Raw genomic sequence first — 22,339 nt, 5'->3', positions numbered from 1 at the left:
GATTGTGATAAAGAATCAATTATGTATCTCCAGTGTGGAAAGGATGACATACAGTAGATGTGTCTGCTAACTCTGACTGCGTTCCCCTCTGCTTTGAATGTCCTAAACTCTTAGGTTAGTTTGGTTATTACCCCCGTTCCACTTCTCTGCTCTCACATTTCCAATTCCAAAATTCTCTGTCCTCTGTGCCGCCTTCACCTCTGTAATCCCTCACTCACTCCTTTCTTCCAGTCTCCTTTTTTCTTTATCTCATTTTAACTCCTTTCCTACCTCCTGCCTACTCTCTTCTTTCCTGCTCTACTCTCTAGCATACCTCCTGCCCTCCTCTTTAGCACTTTGCAGGCTTCCCTAGTTAGTGCTGCTTCAAATAAATTATACATTTGACAAGATGTAGTCAAAGTCAGCAGCTTCATGTGCATATTATCGGCATCATGCTCCAACATGGACATCTTCTTCCCTGAATGGGTTTGAGCACTCACATTAGTAATTATGTTGTGCTGCCAGGTGCTTTTATGGTTCAACATATTTATGAATATTTATATATTGCGAATATGTACACATGAATGTGAATACATGGATGAGAAGCTTGTGGCTGCTGCGGCATCTTGCTGTAGTCCTAAGAGTCTCCGAAATGGAGTTAAGCTAAACCCTTCACTCACAAATCAAACAGCGCCTCCTCAGCATTCATTTAGCTCGTCCACAATTCTGCTCATCTTAACAATTGTCCATTCACCGCGACGTGGGGTGTGTGTCTGTATGAGAGTGTGACATGCAGTACAGTGTGCTGTGGGTTAGGATTAGTGATCCAGTGGAGAGCTCATATGATCTCCGCTCAAGGGCACGAGCTTCCATGAAGCCTTTGGATGCAGCCACAGAGACACTGATCCTGCCAAGTTGCTCCCAGGGCACAGTGAGTGAAGCAGGGATGGCCTCGGTGCAAGTCTGATGCCACAACTGCACAGGGGTGAGGTTCTCTATTGTCCGATAAAAAAAACACACAGCAGAATCGAGGGGATAGCAAAGATGTAATTCTATACAGATTGATTCTTTTCTCGGTCATCACCACTGCTCAAATGACAGCCTGCATTTGGGCTCATGGAGAAATGTCATGAGCAAATGTCTGTGGTCTTTTGCAGTCTTTTTAAATGGATGCTTTGTAGATATTCAACCAATTTTGTATCATAATAATGTTGATAGTATGTGTAAAATAACTGAACGTTAAACTTCCCTCCATCTTACCAGTGCCCAGATCTCCCTACTCACAGGCCAGTAGAAAAAAACCTTTCTGCTGGCTCTAGAGCTGCTGCTTGAACTACAGATTGTACTTCCCCATGCCAACACAAAGAGTATAGAAGCGGACCAAAAGAGACAGCCTCCGCTCTATCTCTCTCTCTCAAACTCAGATTAAACGGTTAAGCGAGAAAGTGCTGATCAAACATAAACCAAGATTCTATTACGGCATCGTCTATTTCTTGACTGAAATGTTTTCAGAAACATGTTTTAGCTTACCGTTTAACTGTAATACAAGATCGGCCATCAATTTGATTCTGTGACATGCTTGCATTATGTCACCCACAGGTGAAACAATTCATTAATCTGGTGCAGTGCAGTGCATTCTGGTAGTTGTAATTTTAGTTTTTTTTTAATGCATTTTTAGTATGGTAAAAAGTCAGGAAAGTGGGAGAGAGCGGGGGATGACATGCAGAAAAGGGCCGTGGGTCAGAACCAAACATGGACCACAGCGACAAGGACTTCTATACATGGGGCGCAGGCTCAACCAGGTGAGCTAACCAGGTGCCCCAGTTTTAGGTTTTCTACCATTTGAGCAAAAGGGAATACCACAGCTCATTTTCTTTGTTTCCTCTGGCCACGTAGCACCAATTTAAAAAATGTTTGCGTCATTCAACTGCATAGACAGACCAGTTTTCTGAAAAAACTTTCTTTCCAGCAATAAAATACTTCTTAAAGTACATATTGCACCACTCACTAACATATGTAACCGCTTTCCTGAAAGAAAGCCACACAACATATATAACTACCTACCGCTCTTACCAGTGTATCGCTGTTTGCACCTCGTTCATAGCAATCCTCTCATATCGGTCCCAAAACATCCCAGGTAGATTGTAGATTGTGAACATATTCTTTGTAAATCTTTACAATTATTTTCCGAAATAACCCGGAAGGCCCGCCTTGTTGCACAATCCAATTTTTCTTTAAAACTTGCCATTTTCAGCCTGTGGCTTGCTAGCCCGAAGTTTGTTGTGGTTTCCCAAAATGGTGACACAGAGAGCGGAAGGTGAGAGACATGTGGCATGGCAGGCAATCATCCTAGAAACGTACTTCCGTTGGTGCAGACTGGGTTTAATTATACAAGAGGTAGTGGCTTGCTGTATGATGCTAATTCACACTGTATGTGCTGAATTTAAGCAGCTGAAACTGTGACTGGTGTTGTCGCAGAAATTGAGCATGGGATTAATGGCATCTTTTGTTTAAAGGGGTATTGATTCAGAACATGAAATCACTGCACAGTAGCTTCAATCACATTGTTTCCCCTTCTTCAGCTTGTAGCGTTGACTTCAAACGTAAGCTCAAGTCTCTTTCTATGTACAAAATGTTGCCAATGCAATGCTAACCTCTAGTTTCTCAACTAATTTCTAATGCCCACAACCCACATCAGGGGCTTCAGCCCGAAAGGAGGCTTTTAAAAGCTTTTCTTTGTCAAATGCACACAACACAATCTGTGCTGTCTTTTGCTTCCCTCGCCTCTTCGGTCTTTTCTGGTGAGTGGATGAGCAATGCTTAATCTTTTCGTTTAAATCTCACCTTGAATGTCGAGATACTATTAATGGGTATTTCAGTACTCTCCAATGTGGCAAGGCTCAGTCTGTATCTGTATTGCTTTTTAGTGTTTTTAAGGATATTTCTATCTATACAATAAAAAGGCACATTTATTTCATTGTGCAGGGCTTTACAATAGCATACTCATCTTTGGTGCAACTAAGTGATCATTATTATTTAACATAAGGGAATGTAACATGATATGTGTACATTTTGAACAGCAAATAGAATACAGCCTCTCTAGTAAAAACACAAAAAGAATAAAACAAAAAAATTGACACATTTTTTAAAAACAGCCTACTTGATGTCCACCATCAGACCCTGCTCACTTACATACTGACCTGCTGGTTAATTTCAATGTTTTGGCTGTCAGCATCACTGTCTGTCCTAAAATTGTCCATATGACAGGTGACAGATTAGATCCATCATGGGCTGTTTGGGCTGGAGACTTTGTCATCTCACATTGACTGGGAAGGCTTAACGGCAAAACATGCGGCTGCTATGGTGAACCAACGGGAGGACTGTGGTACTCTGCTATAACACTGTATAGAACAACTTATTGTGGTAATTCTGTTGATGATGTATATTTAAACATGTGGGAAGGTTCAATAGACTAGGAGGGTCAATTTCTCACCAGGGCCTCTTTAATAAAACTGTATGTCCGCACCATACAGGCATAGAGTCAACTAACATATGTTATGCATGCATGGTTGTCAAAGTGTAGTGCTTGTGTGTGTGTGTGTATGGGACTGGGATGTGCACAAAAGAGGAAGGCAGAAGAAACAAGAATAAAAGGATGGTAGTGCTGATATCATCGATATTATTAGCTTTTGCATTAGCCTTGCAAATGGGATCAGGTTTTCTTACAGTGCTTAGATCATATTTGTTCAATACAGTACACAATGACACCTTGTGGCACGTTGTTTAACTACAGCACAGAAGTCCGTGACAATCTGGCTCAGGGATGCTGTCAAATGTGAGCTGCTTGTTACTGCTCAGCCTGAGCCACATACAGAGTGCATTCACTGAGGTCGAGGTCTTGTGTTTTTTCTCATAATTAATAGGAAATTGCTGGACCCTCCATCAGTTATTCATGAGTAAGCTCTTGTCACACAGACCTTCCTAAATGTGTTCTCATCTGAAATTGACTCTTGGTTTCAGAGGTTTTGAACCTCCTGTTTGGCAAAGAGCAGAAGACTGCCTAGAGTAGCAGCCATATTTGAATTTTTTGCTTTCTAACTCTTATGATACACCTTGCCGCCTCCATGTGTGGCTTTAGCACTGACAAAAAAAAAAACTGTGAACATTTGAATGATGTTCAGTCACATTTATCAGCTGATGACACCGCAAGAGTTCAAGCACACAGTGTGCTTGTACGTGACACAGTAATGTACAAGTGCACATATTTTTGTGTGATTTGTTTGTCTCTGGCTTTTTGAATCTTCATGTTCCTCTTATAGGTGATGTCAGTTGCCTAGCAACCACGCAATCAGGGCCCGATTGTTGCCATGACAACATGGCAGGGGTATCATCATGGAGAGAATAGAGATGAAAGGAGGACGGGAGGGAGAGAGGAGAGGAAAAAGAGAGATAGAGAGAGATAGAGGGAGCGAGAGAGAGCCCTGCCATTGTAGGGTGCTGATAATGTGGAGCCCACAGTGTGCGGGTAGGAGGATGACCTCTGTGTAGGCGGCAGCAGAGAATGCTCATGAATGCGGAGAATAGAAAATGAATGTTCGGTCTTATGCGGCCGGATCCACGGGTTACGCAGCGTTTGACACTGTTCTAACAGTGCAGGCGTCATTCCAGATGGAAATGTCACGATGTGCTCCACTTGTCTTTAGTCACAGACAGTGAAGCTGATGCAGAAGCCACAGCTCAGTGTGTCGCTGAGGTCCAGAGGGCTTTAGGCCCAACCTCCACAGGTGTCATAACCCATCCATCACCCGACAGCATTCCACTGTAAAACAGCCCAGTGGGGTCATGGTGCATTTACTCTGTTTATTGCCTTGCTCAACTCTGCTTTGCCCTTAATACAGCCATGTAGCAGAGAGAAACGGGGCCTGAGAGGGAAAGAGCCAGAGCTTCACACAAATACACCCACTGGGATGTCAATGAAGCTCGAAAGCTGAATTATGCTTTGTATTTAGTGTAAATATACTGACAACATTGATTAAATTAGTGGTGTGAACAAATCACATGAGTGATGAAATGACAAGTGCCTCTTGGCTAACTAGCCCACTAAAAGAATAGTAAACGTGAAAATGACATATTCTCATGTGTCACTATTTCAAAAATCCCAATTTGTACATTTCATAAAATACTTGAGAGTTGACTACAGTTCTTATATTCATTGATGTTAGTTTTTTACATCAAATTTTACATGGGAAAATCGATTTTCAAAGTCCAGTCAGGAATAATTTGTTTCGCAACATAGAAGTGATAAACTCAATTCCTTTGGCTAGAGTTACCATAAAACATCTAAATGCCTCATTCTCAAACCGTTGCTCTGACTGTGGACAGGGACATGTGACTCAGTGATGAGGATACAGAAACACAATTTGTTACCATAGATTTGTAAGAATGATTTGCTGCCTACAGGATTGCTAATAAACATTGATCATAGCAGTCCCTGAATGACAATTAGATGTTTGGTGTAAGACAGACACACAGTTTTTGATGTGAAATTGATTGATTGACTCAATATCAAAGTCAATGAATAGACACATGATTGTACATTATTATGGCACAATAAGACACATGACAAATAAAAATTGTGGAATTGTGTAAAATTGTGTGTGAGACAAAATCCCTTTCACTTGGAAAAAACGTCTCTGACAGTAGTCTGGCAGCCAGCAGTTATGTCTAATCACACAAGGTAACGCAAATAAAGACAAGTCACAGGAAATATCAATAAGATGACTTTTATTTAAAATGATTACACACTTGTATATCCTGAGTAATTAACAGAACAGTTACAACAATGTAACCTTTGAAAAAAGAAAAAAAAAACTTGCTATTCAAAGAGCAAATTCAGGCAGGAACCTATTGACACTTGATGACACATGGCCACATTGGTTTCATTGGAGACCAGAGTAGTGTTGTGTGAGACTTGTTAAAATGTGTGCATTGTAGAATTCTTTATTTTAAAATGTATTTTAAATCACATTCTGCTAATAATTTTCATATTTTACTAAATGTAGCAGTATTTTTACGTAACTTAACCAAAACAAATGACCCACCTAATTATGTAACACCGTTCCATCCCGTTCCTCCCTCTGTTACTACAAGCCTGAAGTTATAAGTCTTACAAGGCTATTTCCAGGGCCAGATCTGCTAGGAATTCAAAGCCAAACTTAAAATCAAATCTAGAGCTACAACAAATGAAGGTAATTACATTATCACATTCAGTACCTACTAAATGTTTAATCAAAACAACATCACAAAATCGTGATAAAATTCCATGCACAGGTTCACAGAGCCCATAAAATTGTCAAATTACCAGTTTTGTCCAACCAAGGTATTCAATTTAGAACATAAAAACTGTGAAAAGAAGCAAAGCATTGCATCGGTGAAGCTGGAACCAGAGAATTAATACAATTAACGGTTTTACTGTTTGACGTGCACAGACGTTTTCAGAAACTTGAATCAACAGGGGCATTAAGGAGCTTCCTTCATAAGCATGGCTGATGATTTATATTCACAGGAGAATTTGTATGTGAAGACAGACATGATGGCAATCATGTTAATTTGCACCTCAGAATTGAACATATAGGCTACGGTTAAAACACCAGCCACAGAGGGATGAATGTGTAATTATATAATGGTTGTGTAACACACGAGATATCTGTTTCAAAGTTGTACTCATTTGAAATCAACATAATAACCTTCAGCCTTTTACGTAGGACTTACACGTCTTTGTTTCGTAACGTATGTGTGTGTGTGTGTCTGGCGGTGTATCAAAGAAGGAGCAAAGAGCAGCGTGGATGGAGGTGTACTGTCGTGTTTACTTCATAAAAATAGAAGAAAATAATATAGAAGGTTTACTCTCTGTCTCTACGTCTCCTTCTCTCCCTCCCTCACCCACCAGCAGTGACAAACATATTGTATGAGTCACGGCTGGAGCGGGCTGCCAGTCTTCTCTATCAGACCCTTGCCTTTAACATCAAGATATATCCAACACCAACAACTCTGGCTTCCAGGAAAACTCTCTCTCCTCATCTGCTACGACATCCCCCCTTCCCCTTCCCTCTCTCCCCCTCCCTCTTTTTTATTTCCCCTTACCCATCCCCAGCCTCCCATCTTTCTCTCTTTCTCCCCATCCCTCTCCTCCTCTACTGCGGGTGTCTGGGAGGCTGTTTTTCTCGCTCATGAAGGGCCGCACTAAGCTCCCTTCCCTCTGCCCGTGTGTGGTAGGTAAATTCACCTCTCCGTTTGTGTCGTTCTTCTCCTTCCATCGCTCTGTTGCTGCCTCTGTTTTGCATGTTAGCTGGAAAGTCTTTCAGTCGTTCTGGCAGGCTTTGGGGAGGTCTGCATCTACATCGGTACATATTGCATCCAACATGTTCGCAATCTCCTCCACTGTCAAAGATTTATCAGAAATATGTGTATGAGGAATGTTTCGCTCTCCTTGTACGTGGGCTCTGGGTCGGTTTATTTATGCACTTTGGGTAGTACGTATGAACATGGCCTGGAATATGCGGGTGTGTATGTGGCAGTGAGCATGTTTAGACACGCAGCATGAGTAAAACTCTGGCAGACTTGTTGATTAAAGCAGTATATAGATTCATGTATGCAATGTTTTATTCTCCGTTTGGATAGAATAGGTTTTGTCTGCATAATTGAATTTGATTCATATTTGTGTGCACCTCTATCCTTGTAAGGACACAAGGACACAAGTCAAGTGCTAAAATGAGGACAATCCTTGGATTGTCAAGAAATGTACGTCACTTTGAAAGAGGCCATGCCAATTTTTAGGGTTAAGGGCTAAGGATAAATATCAGGGTTACAGACAGAGATTAGAGTTAGAGGTGAGAGAATGTGTTTTTCAAATGTCCAGGGTATACAAGTGTGTGTGTATGTGTGTATGTGTGTGTATGTTTGAGTGTGTGTGTGTGTGTGTTAAAGGTGTTATTGCATATGTGAAGACAAATATAAGCTTTCAGTTACAGCACTTTGAATTGCAGTACATTGTGCAACAGTTGTACTGTAAGTGGGTCTGATGAAGCAGAATCCTTTTATTTTTTTATTGACTTCCTGATTGGAGTATACAACGCAATCAATAATTTATAGGACATAGACACATTTTTGTTGACTCTCGGCTTTCAATTAAAGGTATTTGCATTCACATCAGATTGAGAATGTAGTAACTGTCCAAAAATTGTAATGGACTCTATGTAAAAGAGATCTGGAGTTGATTCTAGTCGTGACATTTGCTTTGGCATCTGTTGTTGTCTCTCAACTGGAAGACAAAAGTCTTCCACTCCAACTCCACAGGGAACCTTTTAGAAGCAAATATGCACTTTTGACTTCATCAACTGTGAACAACCTGCTGGTTAAAGGAAGACCAGTGTTGTGGATAAGAGAAGAACAAGTGAAAACCTAAAGCGAAAACCCTTTACAGCTGTCCAATGGATCAAGAAGACACTCCAGAACGTGTCATGTGTCAGAGACAACAATCAAAACAGGATTACACCTGTTTAACCTCGGCAGGTTCTCCATAATCTCACATGCTCCAGGAAACCTGTAGAGTTCTTGATCAAAGTGTTACGGACAGATGAGACAAAGATGGAGATGTGCCAGAGGTATGGAAAAATCAAAGTGTGAAAAACTAGGAACAGCTCATGATACAAGGCATGCCACATCATTTGTCAAACATAGTGGATGTGATGTCATAATCTGGGTGCCATAGGAGTCATCTCACTTGACAATGTCCCTGTTGACAGCAGCAAAAGGATTAATTTGGAAGTATGCAGAAACAGTGCTCAGGTCCAAATGAATGCATGAGAACGTATTGAACAGTGCTTTAACAGCAGGGAAGTTATCAGCCAAAGCCACAAAGGAGATTTTGCAGGGCCAAACAGAGTCAGTCACCAGACGTCAAGTTTAATTGATGTGTATAATTTATTGATGAACAAACTGAAGGCAAAACAAAGAAAAAGCAAAAAAGAAATATAGCATAGCAAGAAGTGAAGATGACTGTAATCCAGGACTGTCAGAGTGTCACCAAGGAAGATGCCAAATGTCTTGTGAGGTCTGGACATTAACAAGTCATTGACTGTAAAGGAATTATATTTATATATGAGTTTAGTGTAATTTGTCAGATTACATTTGGTCCCCTAGTCAGAATCATAGTGTCACAACAGTATACTAGAAAAATAGAAAAATCCTATCAAGTCATCACCCATAGGGTCATGGAACATAATGTAGTGTAAAGGTGTGTTGTTGAACCCAAATTTCAATGCAAGAATGCCTTTTATTGTTCTCATCCTCTTGCCTACAATTATGGAAACAGTCCATAGTCAACCAAACATTGCCCTACTAGTTAGCGCACTAGGCAATTATGTTAAGCTCTTAATTATTATGTGCTTTTAATTTACTGCTAGTTGGGGCAACTGTGTGAATACAGTTTTCTTCTTGCTTTTGTCTGCGCTTTAAAACCTCCAATGTCTCACACACACATACTCAATTTAGCTTGCAACAGATTTTGATGTAAACAGCCAATGTAAACTAATGGTAGTATGACTCCCTTTCTGATTGGAATGGTGGGCAACTGGAACATAGATATTGCCAATCAGCACTACAGTACCAGGTGGCTCTGTTTTTATCATCTTAGAACCGGTTCTATGGCTAACCAGACTGACACCCTGCTGTGCTTGCTACACGCCGAGCCAAATGAGTGGTGGTCTGAGCTTTATTGTTGCATTTCATCAGAGGTGGCTCCAAAAAAATATACTTTAACTCTTTTGAAAGGGTGAGGCAATTTCTAAATTTGAGAAGCCACACGCATCAAGGTGCAGACCTTCATGAGCTTCAATGGAAGTCCATTGTAATTAAAACTCGTCACAACTCTTCTCCAGTACTCAGTGCTTTATTCACCAATTATATTTAAACTTGTTTGTGAGTCAAAACCAGAGCACAGGAGCAGAAAAATATAATGCAATAATACTGGAGAGAAACAACATTCTCAAAAGTCAATGAAGGCAGTTCTATCATACTGACCATTGATCTGTAGGGTAAAGTGTTGTAAATTGATCTGGCACTTTATGCTACCAGGTTAATAAGGATAGAAGAAACATCATGATTGTATATTAACGCATACAATTGGGGGCTAGTACCCATTGGCAAGTAATATGTAATGATTAGCAATTTACTGCCCACCAAGGGACCTGAGTGCTGGATGTGGTCATGCTACAAATCTTACACAATCCCACAATGAAAATGTCTAGTCTAATCATAGAGTGAGCAGTAGTGATGCCCCACGCCAAACAACGTTGAACTGGTGAGAGAAGTTGGTACTCAACACTGTGAAATCCAGATGGAAAAAGTGCTCCTTTAAAAAGACATTTGGCTAAAAAAAAAACATCCATTGTGTGTCTCTTGACTGGCAGGTGCGTCATACCAGTAACAACATTTGGCAAGGTAAAGTACCACACGGTTTGTAACAACCAGACATAACACATTAGCCAGATTATTATTATGAACAAATTGACTACTTGTAAATTAACAAATTGTACAGCATTCCAAATTCTATCGAAAATCTGAGTTGTATTTTACATTTACATTGTGCATGTATGTAGCCTATATATATGAAAATAAAGTAAACGCATTGAATGAGAAGGTGTGTCCAAACTTTTGGCCTGCATTGTATATATACATATATACATATATAACAAACACAACACAAATGGAATAAGGCTTTGTGATATACAGTGCATATATGTACGTTATATTATGACACATACAATTGGTAGCATAGTAGCATGTTCCAATGATGAAAACGATGGAGAGGCTCATGGGGGCTGCTTTAGCGGAGAGAAAGCTTTGGAGCTTGTGGGTGGTTCTGGTTTAGAATTTTAGTACAGGTCAGAGATGTAGCTGGCAGGCCACAGCGATTGCTCTTAAACAGTTTTTCACATCACACATGTATATATCTCAGATGGGGGACAGCTGGCAGAGGATCGTCTCAGTACTGTGGACAACACACTGCTGTTGTCTTTAGTGTGGGAGGAGGCACAGCAGGACCAGACTCTGTTAGAGGACGTGAGGTGATATACAGTGGAATAACACCAGTAGTTGCTGTGAGACATTTTATGCTTGTCACAGGAAGAAGATCCTCTGTTTGGCTTTTCATGATTATGGTTTAGTTGTTCTCATCCCGATTCAAGGGGGGTGCAGATAATTATCCCCGAAAGCTCAATTTAACCATTTAATAACTGTCTCTGAGAATGTCTGCAGCTGCCAAAAGGAGAAAAACAAGTGCATTCTCAGGCTAAACCATTTTTGGGGGCTTTTGAAGTGTGTTGAAGGTGTAACATGCACGCCATACTCAATGCATAAAGGGTTGCTCCAGGTCACCACTGCTGGTGATGACTCCATTCTGACATGTTACATTTGGTTTTACAAGAGACAGAAGAAGGAATATCAGATGTGAAAACTTGCAGTTTGCCTGTAGAGCAACCTCTGAGTGCTGCTGTTGCACCTGCAGCTGAGGTGAGGCAAGGCTCTACACAGGGTGTCCAGGTTTATTTTCATTATTTCAACAGGAAGAACATGGAGGGGGTTGAAAAAGGTTTTTAAGGTGCCCATTAGGTCTAACTTTCCCTGATATTTTGAAGAGTGGATTCATTTGTTGGGATGCATTTTAGCTAACTGACAGTGTTGTCTAATTTAAATTTTACCAATTATTTACATGACTGTGTCTTGTTTGAAATTATATTATTTTCTAGTAAGAGCAGGTGAGATCAGATGCTCAAGCCGAGAGAAATCAGATATAGCCAAAATCTGTTCTGTGTAGGTGTGAATACTGTAATTCCGACCCTGGGGGTTTCCTTGTCAGTAGAGCTGAGGCAGTCTCCGAGCCTCAGGAGATTCCCAGTTGTTCTGCACTTTAGAAAGACTATTTCAGTGCCAAAGCTGCTGGAGGTTACAGAAGAACAAACTAGAAATAAGGAAGACCATTTTGAGGAAAGCTTGAAATTGCTGGCACTCATAACAGACTACATGTTGTTGTTTTTTTACTTTGTATTAATTAATTAATTAATTATTTGATTAGTTATCAACTATTGAATTAGTCGCCACCTATTTTGAAAATTGATTAATCAGTTTGAGTAATTTTTTTAATGAAAAAGTAGAATTTTCTGATTCCAGCTTCTTTTTCATAACTTTGCAGTCAGAATTTAGATGGATCTGTTGTTCATTCTTAAGAGACATTGGTGGATGCGGAAAAATATGGGCTTTGTAATTTAAAAAAAAGGCCCACAATGGTTTCAATGAACCATTAAGGTTAAGGCTAGTTGGACAAAACTATGTTGTAAGTAACAAATTTTACATTTTATAAGAATACGTAAAGTCCAATCTAGCCTTCAGCACCATGGATTAATAGGAATATGTGTATTTAGAAGAAAAAAACGTAGTCCAAGCTTAACTGTAATTGTCAAGTTTCAAATGTATTTGTGGAAGGGTCTGATAAGAAAAATAAACACTCTGTAAAATGTAATTGTTAATGTTGTATTTGCCCTTCTTTTCAGCAGAGCAGCTGCTATTGATCCCACAGACATCTAAAGAATGAACTGTGCTAATCTAAAATCATTGAGAGACAGAGACATAAAAAGGGATCAATGCATTTCTCTCGCTCTGGATCATACATTTTAGATTTCATAAAGTCAGGCTTTGATTCCTTTCTTTATCTTTTATGTAAAAGGTATTCCAAAATCAATAAATGCAAATCTTTTTCTCCCCGATAATCAAATTTTAAAATGGCTACCAAGGCTTGCAGAAAAGATAAGCAAATGTTAAGTATGGCACATCTGGATCAACCTACAGTGTATTAGGCTTAGCACCATTTTCTGACACTCACAGGCTCAGTGAGCTGCTGCAACAGCCAGCCAGTGGTGAATATATGCCAGCATGAGCATCTTGCTCTTTGAGTCACATTGCTTCTTTACATTCTCTGGTAATTTGAGAAAACACTAGCATGTGTCCTGACATGTGATGCATGTACGTAGTAGCATAAGGCACCTGCCTTACAAACCCAAGACAGAACCAGTCGTTTTATTTATACGGTGACCAGAATGCTGCTGGAAAGTGGACTATTTGTTAGGGATCTGCCGTCCCCTGCAGATGTTGTCATGGAAACACTCAGAGTGTTTTGGGGTTCTCTCTCTTTCTCTCTCTCGCTCTCTCTTTCGCTCTCTCACACACACACACACACACACACACACAATGCAGCATTAGGATGTTAATGCTATACTCAACACTGGAACAGTTCAGGTTACCATGTGACTCCCACGCTTACATAACTCTGTAGTGGAAGGGGGAAGCCATTTACAGTATATAATCACCACAAACATTATACTGTAGGTATGATGATTATAGGAAGCGTTAGTCATATCCATATGCATGTATTGCTTTCCTAAATATGCTTCTTGAATCACAAGAAATCTACTTAAATGAATAAACACATGTCGGTTGTAGGGCTGCAACTAACAATTATTTCCTATTGTCTTGTTTTGTCCACAACTAGATATCAAAGATCTTGTGTATTGTCAGAAACAGAAAGTTTTTCACATCACATTTAAGAAGCTGGAGTCAGATACATTTGTTTAATATTTGAATGACAAACCAATTAATTGATTATTCAAACAGTTGGCGATTCATTTGTTAGTTACAACTAATCAATAGTCTTTGTAGCTTTAATCTGTAGTATACCATTTAAGCTAATAGGTTGGTCCTATACACAGTACAAAGGGAAGCACAGAGAAGAAATTCATTTTGAGCGATCACAGCTGATAAATCAGTTATACTAAGTAAATACTACAGAAAAAAGACGGGGGACAGTGTAACTTTTCCATGAATTCTTACATGAAATACTTTACATTACATATTACATATTGATGAATTAAAATTTGCAGGTTTACACAAACCTTTCTTTCTTTCTTCATTGATGTCCTCCAATTTAGACCCTCTAATTTAAAGTTTTTTTAACGTTAGTATAAGCTGCTTGCAATGTATCTGGATTGTCGATTAGATGATAAGATATTGCTCCCATTTTAGATCACACCTCAGGAATTTATATAAAAAGCTCAGTCAGTTACTTTCAGAGTGGAGTTTGGTATAAAAGGAAGACACAGAGAAACGGTGTGGATGGAATGTGTGGAACAACCCTGTGATTTTGAAGAGGTGGCCTCCCTCAAATCTTTTTTATCGATGCAACAATGAGTAACTGCCATGAGTAATAGCTATCAATGAGATTCTGTTGAATCTTTGTCAGAGCATAGTCAATGCCAGAGCCCCTTATTAAAATACATTTACTTCTGCAATCAAGGACAGTTTTCATTTTAGAAAGCAATATCCATGGAAACATGTGTGGGTTTGAAAAGTTTTTTCAGTTTCTGATCACAGTTTTCTGATCACAGACAACAGTCAAAGTATAAAAGTACACAGACTGTAAGAAAAAAACTATATCTACAGTATTACTACTAAAATAGTACTAAAATAAGAGAGTCGTCAAGGCATTTGCTCACACTAAAACACATACAATATCTACAGCTCTATCTATTATGTGATCAAGATTGAAGGCTATCTAGCTGTGTAGATGTTCATACCATTGTTCTGGAAATCAGATTATTGTACAGGGGGCTTTTTTAAACATGCGTGTATGAATTGTATTGATCTGCTGATGTGTATATATATAATGTCTGTTTTTTTCTGAGAAAGTGACACTAGTTTTCTTCAATTGTCTTCAATTTATGACCTCCCTCTGTCAGCCTTTGAAAATGCTGCTGATGGATGAATACAGATTTCCCAGGAAATCCCCAACTCTCTCGGAGGGTGTTAAGGTTTAAAAAAAAAAACTATCTGCAGCACACTGGTGTATTTGGAACGGACTGTGTGTTCGATTTTACGCTGACGTCACCCGGGAGCATTGAGCCCTGCGCCGCAGTCGGTCCTGAGATGAATGCACAATATTTAAATCTAGCCTACCTAGTTCTCTTACTCCACCCTGTGGGCTCACCATGTCAGCACAATCACACACAGAAGTGGAGGAATAATGCACAAATGAAACTAAATGAGACATTCATCTTATAAAGGATATAAAGCCTGTTCTGACATAATGGTTGTTGGTATAAAAGAATAAGGAATTCAGCTGCAATTGATTTTTGTAGTTATCTTAGGTGCCTTCCTTTCAACATACTAGTTTAACTGTTTTAATTATTGGATAATAATATATGCTGTATTGCATTAACTTCAGTTGTGTAACACATATTAATATATAAACTATTTATTAGTTTAAAAGATCAGTCAAACAAAACATACTATAAGAAAGTTAGTCAATCATATATGTAGTCACGTTCATAATTTATCACACTTTTAATAGTTTTGAAAAGCCCACTAACAGTCATATCAGCTGAAGAAAAAAGCAAAATTTCAAAGAAACACATCACACGGATCCTATATCATAATTGGCCCTGCTTTTACCTGAATTGCCTGTATAGAACTGGCAGGGTCACATTATAATTAAATACCGATAGGATCAGTGGGATGTTGCAGCCATCAAGTGCATTCCACCGAGTCGAAACATTTCAGGACTTTGGACAGCTCCTCCAGCACTTATCCACAGATCCAACAGGGTGCGCAGTAATCACACGTGTGACACGTGGTGTGGAGCAGGCTCTGTTTCATGTGGCCATGTAATATTGTAATATTTCCCAGCTTCCACTGCCTTGAGATGTGTGTGTGTGTGTGTGTGTGTGTGTGTGTGTTTATGTTCAAAACTTATACTGACATTACTACCAGTATTAATTGCATGTGGCCGCTGGGCAAAATGGCTAAACCGTTTCACTATATTCAAACCGCTTTACTGCTTTCCCTTATGATTCCAGCTGTGTGCTGACTACACACTTTAAGGTTTAGAGAGAGAGAGAGAGAGAGAGAGAGAGAGAGAGAGAGAGAGAGAGAGAGAGAGAGAGAGAGAGAGAGAGAGAAAGAGTAGTACAATGCTGAGTGGTGCTGCCAGTGTTAAACCTATGGACAACACATAGCGACAGACCGACGCTTTAATCGTGTCAAACATGCACTATTATGAAGCTGCATAATACCATTGGACCAGAGTACCGCTACGGTCACATTACAACCGTGGAAAACAGCGACAACCCCCCTACCCCCCTCAGCTTCCGCGGCTCTGCTCTAACTGTATCGTGGCTCCGAGTGAGTGGCGGCGGACCAACGAGCTCTGGTCTGTGCTGTCTATCTGGTGTGAGGCTTTGGACTGATGTCTCTGCCTGTCAAGAATTTAAAGTGTCTCTCGCCGGTCATGTGCCAGTGTAAGGTCATCTGCAGCAACCGGACCCTGTCTCTCATGTTCGGGTGTAAGGTAAGCCCGGGGTGCAAGCAGCCGATAATTGCAGCATCGGAATTCTGTGTTTATTCCAGTTGTAGCTCATTTTAACCTTGCTTTTTTTCATTATACGAAGTAATTAGTACAGTGATCACACTCACCTACGGCTTCCTCTCTTGTATGTACTTTCAGGTACCAGCTAATTCAAACCATAATACCTTTACATCACGGCATTCTGGCGTTTTTTTCATGCTCCTCGATGGCCGATTTCCATTTGGAGACAGGAGAAAGCATATTTGGCAGGCATGGTTGTGTTTCTTGATAGCTATTTGCTTTTTTTTTTTTTTTATTTACAACAAATTTGTAGTGAGATTTAATGAATGAAACATCAATCACCATTAGATGTCAACTCCTTAACTACAAGGCAGGTCACTAACCAAGTGGCTCTCTGTGCTGATTGGTTCACATTTAGCTTTGCATCCCAGCAAAGCAAACTGCATGGTATGATTTTGACCTTGGGAAATGCACTTTATTGCTCAGGGCCACTTATATATCATCCAGCATCAGATAAACTACACCGCAAGAGAGAGGCTTGAAATCAGGTAACATCAAAAGTACCCCTGCTGTTTTCTATAGCCCATTGGTAATCAGAGCCAGATTGCTTATTATCTGCAAAAAAATAGTATAATATCATGTTTAGCTGTATGTTTGTTGTAGGGTTTTGTCTTAATGTTGAGTGGGGAATGCTGTTGTTTTCTGTGCAAAGAGAAAGCGTGGTTATCCATTCATTTGCTGATTATCCATCACATCCCTGATGCCCCTCCCTCACAGCTTCAGGTATTTCCACTATGGCAGCCAGCTCAGAGTTTCCCTCCACATGGCACGTTAGTCTGTTAGCTTTTTGAAGCCAAATTCTGACTACACTGGCGCGATCTGTCACGGCTTTGTCTCTACGCTTGCCAAAGTGATGTGTACATGTGTACAGAGCTCCAGATAATTTGTTTGTTGATTCAGCTCTGACATTTTGGTTTGTGTTTTGTCTTGTTGCTAGAATCTGATACGGTTTGAGTAGTCACATATAATCAGATATGAACTAATTGTTTTTATATTTAGTCTAGTAGACCAGAACAATTTGTGAGACATTGCTGGGAAAATGAATGTGGGTGTTTGCTTTCTGGGTTCCTGTTAGTGAGGTCCTGCTGTGCTCAGTGTTGAGTATTACTAGCACAGATTATCCCATGTGTCCCTCTCGCCTCACTTCCTCCTGGCTCATATCTTCCTACATATTTTCATCTGAGACTCCACACCTTCCCCCTGAAAGATGTATTTAAATTCTTATCTCACTGACTCAAGTTGCCTAAACAGTCTTTATGACCAACAAGTGAAATGTAACTTCACAGCCAACATCTAGTTGTGATAAAAGCAGGTTTCAAAATGGGATTAGCTACTCAATTAAAATGGATTGTGCTTGCTTTGCAGTATGTAATGCTTGTTTTAAAGGTCCGGCTTAGAATAATGGGGTTCAGCTCATCTAAAACACATGCTGCAAGCGTTAGATCTTTATTTAATATAAAACTTTATTCTTTAGCTGTTGCCATTTTTGTGCCTTCCTATGATGAACACGCTAACCATCCCAAGATTGAAGATTAGACTCTACTTGTTCTTTTATTAGCAAGTCATCACAGATAATGTATCTGTTGTCATGGTATCCCTTCAACATGCCCAACATGCTCTGTCCGTACTTCCACCAGGTTCAGTAGACCCCAAACAGCTTGGATCCAGTCTGTTGCAGTTGTGTGGTGGGTTGTTATTGGTGGGATTTTATTTGGCCAGATCTTTTGGGATACAATACATTGAAGGGATATATGCAGTCCCTATTTACCTCCACTTAACCTCTTTGTTTTTATTTCCAGCATTCCCTAGGAATGTCACTATGTTTGCTTAAGGTCTATGTTACAATAGCTATCACATGACTGGTCATTTCTCGAGGGGATGTCGCATGTTTGCGTAAACGTTGTTCTTACACAAAGCCCAGCACAGAGCCTCTAAGTCATCTTTAATTCAGCCTCTTAATTAAAATGGTCTTAGAAGCGTTCAGCAGTGCATTAATGTGCTCTTGTATGCTTAATGCTCATTAATGGCCACATTTAACCAGACAGACTGCCTTGTTGAAGTTTGTCTTTAAGATACTGTACAATGCCATGCAGTGCTTATATCCAAGGCCACACAATGTGAACTAGCCCAAAGAAAGAGTTTAAATAGAAGTTGAGTATTAATGTGACGAACGATTCGAAAATGCCTTCATCTCAGTATCAAGATCAATGAGTACCTCACCCTGAGAATCGATTCTCAGACGCCTTTACTGGGAAATGGACAGGAATACCTGCTGTCACTCATTACCAATCGACCAATCATATGATCAAGAGTAACGATGTGGAAAAATATCAGCAGGTAATATCAAAGCAGAGTGCCGTTCATGCTGCTCCGTGTAAAGGTCGCTGATTTTACGTTTTACATCTTTCCTGTAACTGTTTTGAATGCTTTGCAAACACACATTTCCTCCTATGGATTTGACATATTTCATCCTGCAGTTTGTGTCATCTTCCTTTATAAAGAGCAGTGAGCCTCAGCTCTGAAAGTGAGCTCAGAGAGATGCAGCAACAACAATGTGGGGCAGCAGATATTTACTAATGCTCTGTTCAGGTGTAAGATTGAAGCATCCAGGGTCGCCTCTACATTACTAACTTGCTACTCCCAGCTATTTTGCTACCACATACTGCAGCTGGTGTGTGCTTTGGCTGTGCAGGTTGTTGGAGTACACACACAGTATAAAAACAAGTACTGTACAGAAATGGTCTGTACTGTGATCTATCTATAAACACCATGCAAAAAGTAATTAAAGCAGCAACCTGAAAAGTAGAAAGGTCAGAAGTTTCTCATAAAGGTAAACTGTCTTACTAATAGGATGAAAGTATGGGCTCTCTGCAAGGGACGTCTTAATTGAAAGAACTAAAATATTTAAACTCGCCATTATGATCCTTTACACATGTCAAAACACCAGAATTCAATCAGCATATTATTGCAACATGGGTTGCCTAGTTACATGGTTCACCACATACCAAATACCTTGAGGTGAGCACTGCTCCCAATATCTAGGATGGGTTAAATGCTGTAATAGAATTTCACTACATTGTACTGTGTGGACGTAATGATTAAAAATAACATTGTTGTTTTTTCACTTCAATGCTGGAATGGTGGTGGACTTCTTGAATAACCAATAGAGGCCCCTTTTACAGCCAATGTTCATCAAAGATACTTTTTATGTATCTACATCCACCTCAGTAGGCACCTTGTGGAAATATGCATCATCAAAGTTTGAAACAAAATTAAGCCTCAGTGTAGCACAAAAAACAAATGAAATTAATTTGAGTCCATGACATCAACCTTTATTCAATTCAAAACATAAAGGTGTGTTCAGACTCACAACTTGAGGCATATTTTAGATGCGGGGTGACTGCATGTAAAGTCAACAGAAAGATGCGAGTGGGCGAGTCAAAGACACGTCCAAGTAGTTTTGAAAAACACAAACAAAATTGTAGTTATCCCATACTGTATGGATCTGCTTCATAATACAGAGACACTGGAGGAAAATAATGAAAGAAAAAGAAAGTTCTGAGATTTTGACATGAGGAGTGGGCAATATTGTGTATTTAGGCAAATGTCTCACTAACGCTTGAGATAAACATCTGATCTTTTTCTTTGGATTGCATTGATAGCTAAATGTTTCAAGGTGTTGTTTGCTAACAGCAGTACCGAGACTACTTAGTGCTTCTCATCAAAAAGCTATTTCAGACTTGTTTTTGCAGGCCATTCTCATGACCACAGAATAAAAGCATATACTCACTGCTGCCATAATTGTACACGGTTGTTCAAGCGGAACCATTAACCAGTCTTACAGTGCTGTGTGTTAACATGACCTCCACTTGCATGTTTACGTGTGTGGAGAAAACAGAGGGCTGGAGGAAGGTTAACACTACAGTCCCCCACTAAGAGTGCCACATGCATAAAATGAATGTACTCAGCATAAAAACTGTGCATGCTTCCGTGGGCAGAGTGGGGATTTAAATGATGAAAATAATTAAGCTTTGTGTGAGACCTGTGACGAAAATTTAGGGGAATAGATTTCACCTGACCTGTAAACTGCAAAATAATATATCATTGGAATTCATTCTTTTTAGCTGATTAAGTGAAGCTGCTTGTTAGACTGGACGATTATTGTGTTTAACAGTTTATGGCACTGCTATTCCTGCTGAAACATACTGTTTTAAGCTTTAAGTCAAGGTACAATATTGTTGCAGGTTTAGGGAATGGTATTCGACACGGTTTCATTTAGTTTGATGTGAAAATTGAGCCTGGTTAAGTTGGCCTGCAATTTGTCCTACACGTCATATACATACCGTCCATTTATTCTACAAAAAAGCATGACGTTCCTGTGAAAACAGGCTCCAGACAGACAAGATGGAAACCTCCCTCCCTCCAGCTGAAGCATTGCAGCCAGGCACCCACTATGGCACCATTTACCATATCTGTGTGTGACTCTAATTTATTATTCAATTTGAAGATGATACATCTGTGTGGGTCCTATGAATGATGAATCATCCCGTAGAAATGATATGTAGACTCTTAAGTGAGCATAAATTAACAAGCTAATATTTAAGACATGTAATGAAGACTAAATGTTGAATCTCTAAAACAGTGTAGAGCATGTATCCAGGCAATATTTTGAACTTTTCCTGTTATTAGAGAAAGTCCTTAGTTGGTTTGGGACAATAATGAGTTTCAAACATGCACCACTGGAAGTATTTTTACATGTTTTGATGTTGGACAATTTTAATTGTGTTGCTTTGGCATGGGTATTTTCGCTGTCTCCCTGTGGGATAATTTACTGATGCAGGTGAGGTTATACTCAATATGAAACACCTTCCCTCTGCAGCCTAGGAGCCCCACTGCAGTCAACAGCAAAAATGTTTATGTGCTTCTGTTTTTTGGGGACTTGATTTACAATAATACATTAATAAATACATTATAAATCATAAATAAGTCCACTCTTCTTAACTTTAGTGTCACTTGGCATGTATTCTACAAACTGCAGTCTTAGAAAGCCATTTTTCTGGGGTTGACATGTTCAGGTAGAATAAATTGGATTGACTACATCCATCAGCAGACTTACATCTGGGTGAAATTTGTGAATCTAGAGCATCTCCAATAAAATCCTTAGGGGAGATTTTGCCCCATGGTAAATGCAAAGTCTGTTTTTGTTGCAGCATACATAGCTACAGGACACTAACACTTGTCAAGGTGTTGTGCTGAGACACCGTGGAGAATAGTCTGAAGCAAGCATCTTACACTTGGCAGAAGATGAGTGAATTTTCTGTCTTCTGGGGCTTACATGTACTGTACATGAAAAAAAAAACGTTTTAGGTGTTGGCTGGCAACAGAAAAAGTGATAATGCAAATGAGATGAAAGCTGTGTTGGGTTTGGCACTTGAGAGTGAAAATCAACTGAGAAGGCAACAATGACTGGATTTGAATAGAAAGTGCAGATGACCATCAGAGACAAACATTGTTCTCTCACCAGCACTCTGTTGGAGTGACAATGAGCGATGATGTTGTGGAGCTGATGTGATATATATTTTATACATAAATCCATGTCTAATTTACAACAAAAGTCTACAACGATTCAGCTTGTGTGGCTGTTTTATAGGTGTGTTGGTGTGAGAGTTTGCTTTACTGACAACCAGCAGGTGTTCTGGCATGTACACACCCTACTCATGTAATATGTGTAGGGTGGTAAATTAATCTCTTTATATACTGATGAATGAACCAAAGCTAGAGTCTGGGTCACTGTTAAAACAGGTGTCACACTTGTGTCTTAATGAGTTT

General features: G+C 39.7%; 1 protein-coding gene across 7 annotated transcripts in view; it reads left to right on the top strand.

Annotated features, from left to right (window-relative positions):
* The window catches only part of LOC117955055 (disks large homolog 4), a 60,559-nt gene that overhangs the window by 3,580 nt on the left and 34,640 nt on the right, over window positions 1-22,339 (top strand). For 3 of the 7 annotated variants that reach the window (XM_034889192.1, XM_034889189.1, XM_034889188.1), the window contains exon 1: window positions 16,224-16,432. The exons of 2 other annotated variants lie outside the window; for them this stretch is intronic. In XM_034889192.1, the coding sequence (XP_034745083.1) occupies window positions 16,331-16,432 (102 nt within the window). In that variant the 5' untranslated portion in view covers window positions 16,224-16,330. Of the gene's footprint in view, window positions 1-6,955; window positions 7,251-16,222; window positions 16,433-22,339 lie in introns of those variants that run through there. 2 more of the 7 variants (XM_034889190.1, XM_034889187.1) reach the window with 2 other exon arrangements.

The sequence above is a fragment of the Etheostoma cragini genome, chromosome 13 (assembly GCF_013103735.1).
Source record: "Etheostoma cragini isolate CJK2018 chromosome 13, CSU_Ecrag_1.0, whole genome shotgun sequence".
In the NCBI taxonomy this organism is placed as follows: Eukaryota; Metazoa; Chordata; class Actinopteri; order Perciformes; family Percidae; genus Etheostoma; species Etheostoma cragini.
The sequence above is the reverse complement of the archived record's forward strand: the minus strand, read 5'-3'. Positions and strand labels throughout refer to the sequence as shown.